At 35.3% G+C, this 15,388-nt stretch overlaps 1 protein-coding gene across 8 annotated transcripts in view; it reads left to right on the top strand.

Annotated features, from left to right (window-relative positions):
* LOC101897560 (protein boule) overlaps positions 1-15,388 on the top strand; it is a 222,018-nt gene that overhangs the window by 158,966 nt on the left and 47,664 nt on the right. For 7 of the 8 annotated variants that reach the window (XM_020035171.2, XM_059131776.1, XM_011292330.3 and 4 more), the window contains one exon: positions 4,205-4,358. In XM_020035171.2, the coding sequence (XP_019890730.1) occupies positions 4,205-4,358 (154 nt within the window). Of the gene's footprint in view, positions 1-4,204; positions 4,359-5,112; positions 5,197-15,388 lie in introns of those variants that run through there. The other variant, XM_059131777.1, reaches the window with a different exon arrangement.

Below are 15,388 nucleotides of genomic sequence, written 5' to 3'. Positions count from 1 at the left end.
CACAGACAATTTTCTGTCATAGGCTGTAGTATCCATTACGAACTTCAAATGCCACATTTGAAACAATTCCGGTGAATAATGACGCTAAAATCATCAAAATACCGAATATCGGCTATACGAAGGCGTGGACCTGCTTAGACAATTCTCTGTCTTAGGCTGTAGTACCCATTTCGAACTTCAAATACCAATTTGAAACAATTCCGGTGAATAATGTCCGGGACTACTTTTGGAAATTTTTGGATTAAGATTCTTCGGAATCCGTGCATGTAGTAGTATCTTCGGCAATATGAAGGGAATCCCACAGTAACTTTATATTTAATGATAGTTTCTATTATCTCTAAAGATATGGGAAACATATTATTTTTCTGAAGATATGGGAAACATATTAATACTGTGATTGTTTTGGTCGAAAATGTTACGCTTAAATTAAAAGTAAAACAAGTTAAATAGTATCAGTCGGTCTTGCCTACAGATATATACCCCATACGATTATTCACACTGTTTACCTTTTATGGGAGGAGGTTCCGAAGCAGTTGGATAAGACTGATATAAATAGTACAACGTTCCAGATTTGGACTATAGCGACTACTTCCTATACTTTATATGAGATATGTGCACATTTTTGGAAAATATCGAAATCTAATGCAGATCAAAATATTGGTATGTGCCAAATTTGAATGAAATCAAACATTTTTATGCGAAATCATAAATTCCGATTAATTTCATATTCATATCCTATACCTGCCTAAGGGAAATGTTTAGATATAACAAGTTGTATAGAATCGCCGAATTGTATAAAATGCCGAATATAAATATTGGAAATTTTGGCCCTTTGTAGGTGATGTACCAGAAGGGGTTCGCAGATACATGTCATATTCATAAGAGATCTTGCGTTACAAAAAATATTTGGATGTGTGAAATTTGAAGAGAGTTGTATGCTTATATCGCTTTCTTTTGAGCATTTTGTTTTTCTTGAATCTTGAACCCTTTGTGCGGGAGCTACCAGAAGAAATGGTCCGATCTCTACCGTCTTTATAACAATTCTTGTATTGATGGGAATATTGAGATCTACCAAGTCCGCATGGAATCGGATGTTAGTTTTGCGTTTGATGAGCCTTATGGATTCTCAAAATTTTGACCAGAAGGAGTGGACCGATATATTCTATCTTCACACCAGACCTTGGGCTAATAAAAAGTTTGTGATGTGTGTAATTTAAAGAGAACCTAATGTTTATTTCGGATTTTATGATCGTTTTGTTTATTCAAAACTTTGACCCTTTGTGGGGGAGGTACCAATAAATGGTCCGATCTGTACTATCCTTTTAACAGACCGTATGTTGATGGAAATATTGAGATTATCAAGTCTGAATAAAATCGGATGTTAATTTCGCGTTTTATGAGCTTCATGGATATTCAAAATTTTGACCCTTTGTTGGAGAGGTATCAATACGAGTCGAACGTTATATTCCATCTACACACCAGACCTTGGATTAATAAAAATATTGTGATGTGTGTAATTTGAAGACAATCGGACAAAATTTTGACCCTTTGTGGGCGACTGAGCAAATATAAGGATTTGCAAAGTTTTAACAAAATATCCTTTCTCTTTCTGTGCCTCTCCCTTGGGGTGGAGGTACAAGAAGGAGTGGACCGATATTGCCCATCTCCGAACTCGATCTTAGTTTGACATTACGATGTACCAACTTTGGATCAACTCGGATACTCCCTTCGAGAGTTTTAGTGCGCACCAGACAGACAGACAGACGGACGAACATCGCTAGATCGACTCAAAATGTCCTGAAACGGATTATGTCGAAAGAGACCAAGGGGCTAAAACCGTTATTTCGATAAGGCTGATGGTATAAAAATTCAATTTTTTTCGGGAACATTTTTGAAATGCAATATCGTTAGAGCACTCTAGCATTTAAATGCGAATAAATCTTTTGTGTCTCGTACCATCGCTCGTTACCCTTTTGATACTGGTAGCGTAGCCCGACTTTAGTATCCGATTAGAGTATCCGATTTAGTTCAAACTCAGTACATTGTAATATTGTTATCAAACTTAGATTGAGTTCGGAGATGGACAATATCGGTCCACTCCGTCTGGTACCACCTACACCCCTCAAAAGGTCAAAATTTTCAAAAAAAATAATTTAGCTAATAGAACAAGAAGAGGCCATCCAATTTGATTCAAACTTTGCCAGTTTGATACGACCCAATAGTCGAATCAGTGCCAGGTTGGGTTTGAAAATGGGCATTATCGGCCAACTCTATTAATTACCTACCCACCAAGTGTCATCATTTGGAATAATTAAAACTCTGAAAATATATGAAATAAGAGCGTGATTTCACAAATTTCAAACATTTTTTATTAAAACAAGACATTGTGTGAAGGTAGGATTTATCGGTCTAATACTCCTCGTACCTCCCCCATAAAGTTTCAAAATTTTTCTTTAAATTTCAGGTATCCCACTACCCCGATATCTATCATTCTCACACCCGAACGTGTGTTAGTAAAACATATTGGGGTACATGAAATTTGAAGAAAATCTGATGCTCATTTCGCATTTTATAAGAGATTATATAATTCAAATTTTTTTGGTACCTCTTCGATAAATGTTCCGGGTTTGCAATATGCAAAACAAGTCGGCGAATCTTTTCAAACATGGTATATCTAAATATTTTTCTTAATCAGAGATCTGATGTTAATTTGGAATTTATAGGCTCAGAACCTCCCCAATAAATAGTTAAAAGTTATGATTAACAATTATTCGCAACCTCTTATTTATAGATGTCTTAATCGTCTTAAATTTTGCACATTCCGAAGAAAAGCATCCGGTTCTCTTCAAATTACACACATCACAATTCTTTTATTAACCCAAGGTCTGGTGTGAATATGGACTATATCGGTCCACACCTTCTGGTATACCCCCCCCCCCCCCCCCCCCCCCATAAAGGCTTACAATTTTGAATGACCATGAAGTTCATAAAACGCGATTCCGATTCCATTCACACTTGGTACATCTAAATATTTCCCTCAGCCAGAAACTTGGGATGAATATGGATTTTATGATGAAGTTACCAATATGGACCAAAATCTGGTACGTCCCAATATTTATGCCGTAGTTATTTAGGTCCGAGATGAAATGGACAATTTTGGCCCAATTCTTCAGAACCCACTCCATAGAGGGTCAAGAGTTTGAATACTCATAGCAGATGTCAAAATACATTTAAATAATCGAACAATGGCTGAGGGTATTAGTCTGTCGGCAAAATCGATTGATAACTTGATAACTTGTTTTTTAATAATTTCAGTGTATAATATTTTCTAAGCAGTTAGGCTTAATCCCATTCTTGATGTTTTTATACCCTCCACCATACGTAGTATGGAGGGCATATTAAGTTGGCCATTCCGTTTATAACTCCTCGAAATAAGCATTTCAAATCCTACAATGTACTTATATTTTGGATCAGCTTAAAATTCTATGTCGATTTAGCTATGTCTGTTCGTCTGTGGATAACACTCTAGATTCCGAACGAAATGACATAGGTCTTAGGTCCGTAGAATTTTTATTATTTTTTATAGGTATTGTTATTTGGAGTTCGTTACAGGCTCCACCTTCTCTGACAAACAATTGGCAATAGAGGACCACGTTTTCGGATACAAAAAAAGACATTTTAATGGTATTTGTGATTTCGCCGGGGTTAAAACATTCACGATTTAATGGAAATTTTAGTTTTTTGTTTCGTTCTGAATCTAGAGTGATTTCTACAGACAGACATACATCGCTAAATCGACATAAAATTTTATGCCGATCTTGAATATTTAGGGTCGAAAATGTATATTTCCATGAGTTTCAAACGGAATGAGAAACTTAATATACCCTCCATACTAAACGCTAACAGTGTTCGAGTCTCCATGAATTTATCACATTAATATTTTTTTTTTTTTTCGAATAAAAAAGTGTGAAAATAAATTTAAAAAAAGTTTGAAAATATAATTTTCCACAAATAAAAATCTTTTTGTAAAGAATATTCTATATTGAATGGGAATAAAAATTGTACAAAAATAACTTGTAATTGGAATTGAATGACATAGCCCTTTGTTTGTGTGTGGCGTTTTTCCAACGAATATTCATATCAATATTCCCATGCTTTTACAGAAATTAATGCAATTTCCATTTTTTTTTTTCTCTCGTTTCAGCGGCGACACAACGGAATCCGATTTGTGTCGCGTTTTTTCCGCCTATGGCAATGTGAAATCAACAAAAATAATTGTCGATCGAGCTGGTGTCAGTAAAGGTTATGGTTTTGTAACCTTCGAAACCGAACAGGAGGCACAAAGGCTGCAAACGGATGTAAGTTTTTTTGCAACATTTCATTTTTGTTTTTTTTTTTTTCTGTGCTCACATTCATTGAAAGCGCTTTCAGTTTTTTTACTTTTTTTTCTTCACACACCTCCCATTTGCCCCCTTTTCATTGAGGTAACCTGCTATTCCTGTCCCGAATTCTGTCTATCCACCCAATAACAACCATTGCTTTTTGCATCATAAAATAGATGATTGTTAGTGCGACACAAAAATAAAATCCAAAAAATTTTGTTTAATTATTATTATTTTTTTCGTGTGGAAAGGCTGTCCTCATTTAGAGTATCTTCTTTGTTTTTCAAAATAAATATTTGTATTTTTCATTTGTATAAAGAATGCAAAACAACAACAACAAATCAACGATTTTAAACCATAAAAATTAATCCTTCTTTTTTCATTTTTTATTTACTTTATTTTTGTTTTTAATCCAAATTCCCATTTGCCAATACCCACACACGCCGCTGTCATTATATTTTTGTCTTAGGCCGTAACTTGAATGGTTCAAACAATAAAACGAAGTTTGAATGAAAACGTGTTTTTTCTCTCTTGCTACGTTTCATTGTTTACGTAACGTAACTTTTCTACGTGACGACTAATTACAAGAAGAGCCAATGGACGTGAGCGCATGTGTGTGTGTTTGTATTTAAAAATTGAGATTGAGAGCTACTTATCTGTATCTCTCTATCTCTCTCTCTTGTAACGGTAACTAGTTCTCATGAACTATTGCGGAGAAAATGAAGAAGATGTCAACGATGACAACGACGACGATGAAGAAGATGATGATGATGATGACGACGGCAACGACAACAGCAGTTAGTCTTTCCGTAACGTAATTAGTAATTTTTCTTAAAACCAAGCAATAACTCAAAACATTGCGTTTTCGTTACACGTTCACGTTAACTTTTTCAAAACGTTTTTTTTTTTTTGTTATACGTTACGTTGTTTCTTTTTACATATTGTTTCTTTTTTTATATATATATTCTTTCATATTTCAATTTTTTTTCTTTTTACAAAATTTAACGTTGCGTTCAGTTCCGTTCCGTTGAGTTCGTATTTTCTTTTGATACATATTTTTTTTTTCAATTTTAATATGCAAATATTTACTTTTATGTATTTTGGTTTCAAATGATTTTAATATTACGTTTATTTTTTTTCTTTCTTGTTTCAAATTCGATTACTACCACCCACTTACTACCAGCATTCTGTTCTCGTTCTCTTTCAATACTTAACTCTAGAGAAACTGCAACACTCATTTGAAAATTTAGCCAAGCAAGAAAATCGTTTACAGTGCGTTTAACAGTTGTTTTCACATTACAATTAACGTTGTTAATTATTTAATTAGCAAAAATTTTTATTTGTGTGTGTGTGTTTGTGTGCGTCTTTGTATAGAATGGAATTTAGCCGAAAAGGAACCAAGGAATTACAAAACTAGTTTACAAAACTGCATTATTGCATTATTTTAATTTTGTTTGGTTTTATTTTTATTCTACCAACTGAAACTGAAAAGAATTGATTTCGCAAAACTATCGATCGGAAAGATATCCCGCTCATTTAGTGTCTAGTTCCTGTCGTTTCCGAATTTAATTTCGCACAATGGGTATCACTGTATACTTTAAATTTTCAAAAAGCCGAACATTTTTCGATATTGGAAATTGATTTTGAATATGGATTTTTATTTTTTGGAAGCCCCGAGAGAAACCTTTCATTAGGTGCTATTACCTTATCCCCAGATATACTAGTTTTCGAACAGTGAACAATAATATTGGTATATTTGTCGGGGTTGCTGATTTCAATTTATATGTTCTATTGTATTAATCTTATGTATTAAATTTTTCGATAATTGTATTTATTTTAATGATTTTTATTAAAAAAAGTTAGTTAACATTGTTAAAAGTACCAGCTAAGAATTTTTCGTATCCTTACAGTTCGAATTTCCAAAAAATCATTCCGTTTGTCCAATACAAAGTATTAAATTTTTAGAACATTTTAGCACTTTCTTACCCTTTAGTCCTATCTCTACCATCTTTATACTAGATCTTATGTTGGTAGAAACATTGGGATCTGCATTATTTGAGGACAATAAGAGATATTATTATTATTCAAAATTGTAACCCCTAGTGGGGGGGGGGTTGTACCACTAGTAGAGGTGTGTCAATCAAGTTCGATCGAACGAAAAAGTTCCTTATCTAGTTACGTACACTGGTTTGGATGAAAACTCTCCGTATGAGTGTTATGAAATGCATGATATTTATGAAATCACTCATACTTTTAGGAACTGGTGTACTGAACTATAAACTAGATCGGTACAGACTAGATTTTGTGTTGGTATAAATATTTGGATGTGCCAAGTTTAAAAGGGATCGTATGTTCATTTCACCGTTTGTGAGCATGTTGGTTTTTAAAAATTTTGACCGCTTTTTGAAGGGGAGGTACTTGATGGAGTGGCCCTGAGTAGCACTGATAAAAATATTAGGATTTGCAAAGTTTGAACAAAATTTGATGATACTGGTTCTAAAGAGTAAATAATTTTCAGTAAAAATGTGGGGGATATACCAGAAGGAGTTAAACGATTTAGATTTGATAATAATATTTCGATATACCAAGTTTGGACCTAATCGAATACTCCCTTCGAGACTTATCGTGCGCACCAGCCAGCCAGACGGACCCCTAGATCGACTCCAAATGTTCTGAAAAGGGTTTAATACAAAAAGAGGCCTTGGGTCTAAAACCGTAATTTCGATGAGGCACGTTTTGGCCGTATCAAATGACATATACCTTCTGTTGCCATATTGCTGACGGTATAACTAGAAAATAGCAAATCGTCAGAATATTTCTGAGCGGAGTTATTTATCCAGAATGTTCAGTAGCAGAAAGAGATTTTCCAGCAAAGTGCTTTACAAATATCTAAAAATTGTATTTATTTGAAAGACTTCCCCCTACTACATAATTGTAACAAACTTTCATTCAGTTCGGAGATTGACAATTTCTGGATACCTGCCACACAAAAATGCTAAATTTTTCAAAAAAACAAAAACGGAAAATATCGCTTAAATGAAACCGTTACATGGGTGCTATACGAAGACATGGACTTGCATAAGTAATTTTCTGCCATAGACTTTAGAACCGATTCCGAACTTTAAATACGAAATTTGAAACAACTCCGGTGAATAATGTCGCTAAAATCAACCAAATATCGAATATAACTTTGCAAACTGTTAGCCTTCTATCTCAATTCGCTCGACAGTTAGCGTGATTACAACAGACAGACAGACATACATTTGTTCGAATTGGTCACCTTTGGCACGAACTATGGCCTTCAAACGGCCAATGAAACCGTCAAACGCTACCTGAATGTTGCTCTGTGGCATTTTGGCCCATTCCCGGCGAAGCGCTTGCGTGAGGTGAACGACACTTTGGTTTTTTTTTTTTAGTGCCAACCTTGCTTCCCAAAATACTCCAGACACAATAGTCCAACGGATTGGTATCCAGAGATTTTGGTGGCCATTGTGCGCTGGAAATGAAGCGAGGAACCTCATTTTGTAACCATTCTTGAGTGGCGCGTGCCGAATGCGATGGTGCTGAGTCCTGTTGGAATGTCCAAGGTCTGCGGCCAAAATGTTTGCGTGCCCAAGGCTTATTCAGAATATTTTCACGATCATATTTGGCATTAATTCTGATACCACGGTCGATTAATATGATCGGAGAGCGACCATCGGGTGTTATGGCGGTCCACACCAACAGCATGGCCTGTGCTTGAGTTCTGGTGACCAACCGGTGCACATTTTCAGCTGACCTCTTTGGCAAGTAAACACGATCATTTTGATTGTTTGCAAACAGCTGGACAACGAATGTTTTCTCATCGTTTTCTTCTAGTTGCGGTGTAAGTTCTTGCACTTTTTGGAATTTCAATGGCTTTAACCCGAGCTCATTTTTCAATATTTGCCGATAAAGTCGCTTCTTTACTTTTCTTACCATTTCTGTTGATGTAGTTGTTTTCTTCCGTCCACTTCCTTGACGTCGGGCTACGCTACCAGTATCACGGCAACGAGCGATGGTACGAGACACAAAAGCTTTATTCACATTTAAATGCTGGAGTGCTCTAACGAGTGCTCTAACGAAAACCTGTGGTTTTCCAGCCAAATATAAAGAAATCACATTATCACGCTTGAATACCATCACCAATAACTTTTTTTCTGGAGAATTCTCACCAAAATGCTTTTGTACGCTTGTAAACAATATAATGAGCTGTCACTGGAATAATTTTAACAGATGTCGGACAAGTGGTTTAGAAATGACAGCAGCCTGAAGTTGGTTGCAATTCTTTTATCTCACCCTGTAACTGTATTTAGCCTTCAATCGCATAAAGATATGGTCGAGCCACTCCATGTGGTATCTCATAGACAAATGTAACAAATACTAATCATAGCCTTCATGAAATGCCTACTCAATTTGATAAATCCTAATAAAAATGCAATTGACATTTAAAATTATTGTTCAGTAGTTCAGCTTTCACTGCTTCGTGAAACAGATGCAATTAACAAAACAATCATTCCACATACGCCCATTGTAAAATTTGAATATTATAACAAAAACCAAATTAGAAATAGCATTTCTTTCTATTCTACCTAAGATTCCATGTGAATAGTAAATCTACTGTCAATCCCTAAACAAGATTTCGATGTGGGTAACAAAACTATAATTAATTAGAAAGATATTGCAATTCTCAACGTTTTCCCAAAAACAGGCTGTACACATTTCTAATAACACCCACCACAAAAGTAGATTGTGTCACATTTGAAAACCGCCCACTTACTTTCTCAGCACATCTCCGAGTGCCACAATTTTGGGTTCCACATCTGTGGAAATACGTTGTGTGTGGTGTTCATAATCGGATTTTGTCAAGTGATGAGCGTTTGTTGAAATTCATTCAGCGCTTCGATTGTGTCTGTGGGTGTTAATTTTGTAATTATTAACAACTAACTCAAAACGCTCTTAGCCAGTGTTATTAGAATACAGAATATTGCTTTTGTAATGTGCAATAATTAATTAGATGTAATTATCGTTTGACTTGCATTATTTAATTAAAATTTCATTGTGCTGCTGTGGTAAATAGTTACTGGATATTAGAAAAATATAAAGTATATTGGTCCATTAGTAAAATATCGAAATATATGTGGGATATACAAACATTAGTAAATTTTCATCAAGGGCCAGAAAATTTTGGTTAAAAAAATATAGCTTGAAAATGCACCTTCTATTATCTATCGAAATATTTTTACAACTTTCTGGGTAATTTCTCTGTTTAAATCATGTTGTAAATCCGATAGCAATTTTAGTAGGGTATTTAATTTTTGTATTATCCCGATGAAACATGATATTTGATAACTAATTATTTTTCGGAATAAAATATACAGGGTTGCCCAGGCTTTTAAAGCATCAACGTGCTTTTAAAATATTAAAAAATGTGAGAAGGGGGCCTTCTAAGAACACCATTAAGCGTTTATACGAAAAATTTTCGACTGGTAAGGCCCTTTCTAATCCGAAGAGGCCATATAAAAGTCGACCAAGGCGATCGGCCGAGAATATCGCTGCCGTACGAGCCAGTGTTGAGAGGTCCCCAAGAACATCCCAAAAACGCCGTTCTCCGCAGTTGGGCATGGCTCGGTCCACTTTACAACGGATTATTCGCATTGATTTGCATTTGTTCCCGTACAAAATTCAATTGACGCAAAGAATGTTGCCTGCGGACAAGCCTCGTCGATTGGAATGGGCCCAAAGGGCACAAAGGTCCGTCGAATATGGGTAACCCTATATTGGTGATCATCGTGAGACTTTGAGCTTTTTCCCTTCCTTTACCCAATACCAAATTTAGTAAAATTTCGCATTTCCAACACCACTACCAGATCTCAACACCAGATATCAACAGACACCTCAATATCAAATTTCTGGATTTCAGCTCTATGCATTCACCCAATATCAAATTTAGTACCATTTAGTACTTTTCGTACAACTACAGTTCAATATCTCAATCCTAGACTCCACCAATTATTGCAAAATAAAATTTCACGGATTTCAGCTCTATCCCTTCACCAAATAAAAATTATAGTTCAATTTAGTACTTGTCGAACAACTATAGTACCAATATCAAATTTACTACTATTTAGTATCTTTCGTACAATTATAGTACACATTTCCACAACCACCTCCATATCTCAATTCTAGATACTAACAGAGACCTCAACATCAAATTTTAATTCACCAGCCCTATCCCTTCACCTAATAACAAGTTTTGTACCATTTAGTACTTTTCGCAAATATAGGGCGCATTTCCAAACTACCGCTTAATCTCAATCACAGATACCATCTGTATTCTAGATATCAAATTTCAGGATTTCAGCTCTATTCCTTCAAGCAAGACAAAAATTTGTACCATTTAGTACTTTTCGTAAAATTATAGTACACATTTCCAAAAACACCTCCATATCTCAATTCCAGATACCAACAGAGATCTCAATATCAAATTTGAGGATTTCAGCTCTATCCCCTCACCTAATACCAAATATAGTATTATTCAGTACTTTTCGTACAATTATAGTACACATTTCCAAAAACCACCTCCATATGTCAAGGCTTCACATGAAAAGCGACCCTAATACCAAATTTCAGATTTCAAGCACTATCTTTTCCCCCAATACCAAATTGTACCAAATATAGTACTATTTAGTACTTTTCGTGACCTTGTAGTACCCATTTCCAAAACCTCTTCTTTATCAAAAAAAAAAAAAAAAAAAAAAAAAACTACCAACAGTGAGCCCAATACCAACTTTTTAAACTTCCAACCCCATAAGTTTACTCTAAACCAATTTTAGTACCATTTAGTACAATTATGGGACATGTTTCCAAAACCAGCTCCATATCTTAACCACAGATACCAACAGTGACATCTATTTCAAATTTCAATATTTCAGCTCTATTCCTTCACACAATACTAAATCTAGTACCACTTAGTACTTTTCGTGCAATTATCGTATACATTTCCAAAACCACCTCCATATGTCAAGGCTACACATGAACAGCGATCTTAATATCAAATTTTAGGTTTCAAGCACTATCTGTTCACCCAGTGCCAAATATTACTAAATATAGTACCATTTAGTGCCCTTGTAGTACGCATTTCAAAAATCTCTTCTTTGTCACAAAACAAACAACCCACGGGGAGCCAGTACCAAATTTCAAAATTCCAGCTTCATAACTTTACCATAAAACAAAATTTAGTACAGTTCGCAATGTACATATTTTCAAAACCACCTTAGTATATCAAACTTACTTTCCAACCTTGATTCGCATACCAAATTTCAAGGTTTTAGCTCTATCTATACCAAATCCATAATACCAAATGGTACCATTTTGGAAGTATGATGCACTCCATCTTTAACTCTCATCCCAAATATCAGATCTATCTCATTCTGTTTTTCCAAAACAAAGTACGACATTTTTAGTATATTTTAGTACTTTCCGTAACCATTTAGTACGAATTTCCAAAAAAAAAAAAAAAACACCCTTATCACACGCCTGCGCGCCAAGACTGGCCCTCAAGATTATAGCCTCAGTTATTTCATCATAGAGTTCATAGAATTATTTCACTGCTCTTTTATATGTCTTCATCCGATTTCACGTTTATTGCGCACCAAATTTGTAAAATCAGTATGGATTTTGTTACATACTACCGAATTTAGCCTAGAAGCAAATCTGCTAACGATGGTGAAAATCGGTTCAGATATTGAAACAGTTATTTGATTTTCTTGTTTTTATTTACTTCAAATAAATTGCCAACATGAACGATTATTTGTTGCGGGTACCTCTACTAAACCAGCACATTGGTAAACCAGCACATTGGTATATCATCAGGTATAGTCGTCTTCTTTTTTTCCAGAGTTTTATTCCTTCTGATTCAAGGACTTCCTCTTTAAGTTCATTGTAAGGACTCACCCTACTAGTTCATCTATAAAAACTCCTTTCAGATTGTCTAAGGACCCCCTTCAGCGCGTGTATAATGATTTTGCTTTGAATTCGTCTCTAAACACCCCTCCTGCAAGGACTCCCCACTTAATTCGTCTGCAAGGCCTTTCGCTTTAATTCATCTATAAAGACTCCTTCAGCTATCTATGAGGAAACCCTTGAGTGAACTAGAAGGAAACTCTTCATGTCGCCTATAAGGACTCATTTCAGGTCATCTATAAGGATACCTTTCAGATCATTTATAAGGACTTCCCTTTCTTTAGGTCGTCTATAAGGACTCCCATCAGTTCATCTTAGGTCTCCCAGCAACATATTTTTTATGCGAGGACTTTCTTCACATCGCCTGTAAAGACTCCCATTAGCTCGTCTATGAACCTTCCTTCAGCACCTCCATAAGGACTCTCTTCAGCTCATCGAAGAACTACTTTCAGTTCGTCTATAAGGACTTTTTATGTCACGTCTATAAGGACTCCACTTTCAGTTCTTCTATAGAGACTGATCTTTAAATCTATCTACAAAAATCTCCTTTTCAGCTCGGCTATAGAAACTCCCCTCAGCTCGTTCATAAGGACGTGTCTCACCTTTAAATAAGCTTCGAAGAAAACGAATCCTATTTGTAACTTGCTCTACTATCTTTCCATCTTTAAAATTGTTTTAAAACAATAACGAATTCCCCACCACCCAACATTAATGCGATATTTTCTAATGACTCTGTAATATTTCTGCGGCATCATTGATGGTTAAACTTTTCATTGGATTATCATTATTTTTCATAAGAGTCATTTTTTAATGAACACGAGCTTTATGTGAGTCATTATTTATGTATTATGTTGCTGTCATCCCTTTTGTTGATGGAGAATATTTTGAATATTATGCCGCCTGGAAGTTCACATAGATTGAAGGTAGTTGGGGTAGCATAATCAATCATAAAGTAAATATCCTCATTTCGATGAAAGAAATTTAAAAGTTCGTTAAACATCTTGTGTTTTTATAATATCACCATTTTCTAATGAAAATATTGTCTGTTGTACCCTCAGTCATATGGCTAGAGAGAGGGTATATAGCATTTGATACGGCCAAAACGTATCTTTGTCGAAATAACGGTTTTTGACCCTAGGTCTCTTTGGACCAACTCCATTTCAGGAAATTTGGAGTCGATCTAACGATGTCCGTCTGTCTGTCTGGCTGGTGCACACTTGGTACATCGTTGTATTATTATCAAACTTAAATCGAGTTCGGGGCTCGGCAATATCGGTCCACTCCTTCTGGTACCTCCCCCACAAAAGGTCAAAATTTTCAAAGAAAATATTTTACTGCACAAAAAGAAAAAGGATGATCCGATTATGTTCCAACTTTACAAATCCTAATATTGGCACTGATGCCAAGCTGCGAAAATAGAGAATATTGATCCACTTAATGAAGTACCTCACCCACAAGGGGTCAAACTTTTCAATAATTATAACTCTTATAAAATGTGATTTAATAGTCTGATTTTTCCTTATTACACAGATCACAACATTTTTATTATCCCAAGGTCTGGTGTGAAGATATATTCCATCTTCACGCCGAATCGGTCCACTCCTTCTGGTACCTCCCCCACAAAGGGTCAACATTTTGAATATCCATGAAGCTTATAAAACGCGAAATTAACATCCGATACCATTCAGATTTGACACATCTCAATATTTCATTCAACACAAGATCTGTTACAAAAATGGTAGAGATCGGATCATTCCTTCTGGTACCTCTCCTCAAAGGGTCAAAGTTTTAAATAATCAAAACGAATATAAAATCCGAAATAAAAATCCGCTTCTCTTTATATTTCACGCATCCCATTATTTCTACTAACACAAGATCTGCTGTGACGATGGGATATATCGGTCTATTTCTTCTCGTACCTCCACTTCAAAGTGTCAACATTTTTAATATCCATGAAACGCGACGTTAATATCCGATTGCATTCAGATATTTCCATCAACACAAGACTTGTTATAAACATGGTAGAGATCGGACCATTTCTTCTGGTACCTCCTCCACATAGGGTTCAAGATTTTGAAAAACAAAACGCTCAAAGAAAACGAAATAAGTATCCAACTCTTTTCAAATTTCACACATACGAACATTTTTACTAACGCAAGATCTGCTGTGAAAATGATACATGTCTGCGGACCCCTTCTGGTACCCCAACCACAAAGGGTTACAATTCTCAGAAGAGTGAAACTGATTTTTTTTCTACAGAGAAAAAACCCTTAGAAAACTGAAGCTGATTTTTTTTCTAATCAGAAAAAATTCTAAAGAGACTGAGGCTCAGGAAGCTGAGACAGGTTTTTTTTAAAGAAAGTTCTTTCGTGAAACCCCTTCTGGTACCTCAACCACAAAGGGTCACAATTTTCAATACTTTTATCTGTCATAACATGAGAAACAAGTCAGCGATTCTTTGCAACTAAATATTTCTCTCAACCAGAAAGCTGGGATGTTCGAATAAATGTTCGATTTTCTTGTAATTGTGCCCATACCAAAATTTTTATCTGTTTTAGATGAAATATGAAAATTGATTCGGTCGACTGTATCTGGGACCTCTCACAAAAATTTTACATTTTTCAAAAATGATCCAAAATCTCATATAAAGTGAAGGAAGTAACCAATATAGCCCAAACCTGGCATGTCGCAATACTTATATCATATTTATTTAGGACCGATACGAAATGGACAACATTGGCCCAACCTACTCCATAGAGGGTCAACAATTTGAATAATCATAATACAAGTCAAAATATTTTTAAATAATCGAACATTGGCTGAGGGTATACATCTGTCGGCTTAACCGACTCACACTTTTTAACTTGTTTAATTGTAGGTGGGGTAATATAACAGTGTCCCTCCTCTCACTGTATTTTATTGTGAGGGAAAACGAAAATATATTTTAATCGGATTTATGCAGATTTGATTATCAATTAAGTACTTTTAGTTGCCTTGCGCTGAGAATTTTTTTCTGAGAAATT

This window comes from Musca domestica, unplaced genomic scaffold, assembly GCF_030504385.1.
Source record: "Musca domestica strain aabys unplaced genomic scaffold, Musca_domestica.polishedcontigs.V.1.1 9, whole genome shotgun sequence".
In the NCBI taxonomy this organism is placed as follows: Eukaryota; Metazoa; Arthropoda; class Insecta; order Diptera; family Muscidae; genus Musca; species Musca domestica.
Note: the sequence above shows the minus strand (reverse complement) of the source record. Positions and strands in the feature narration are given on the sequence as shown.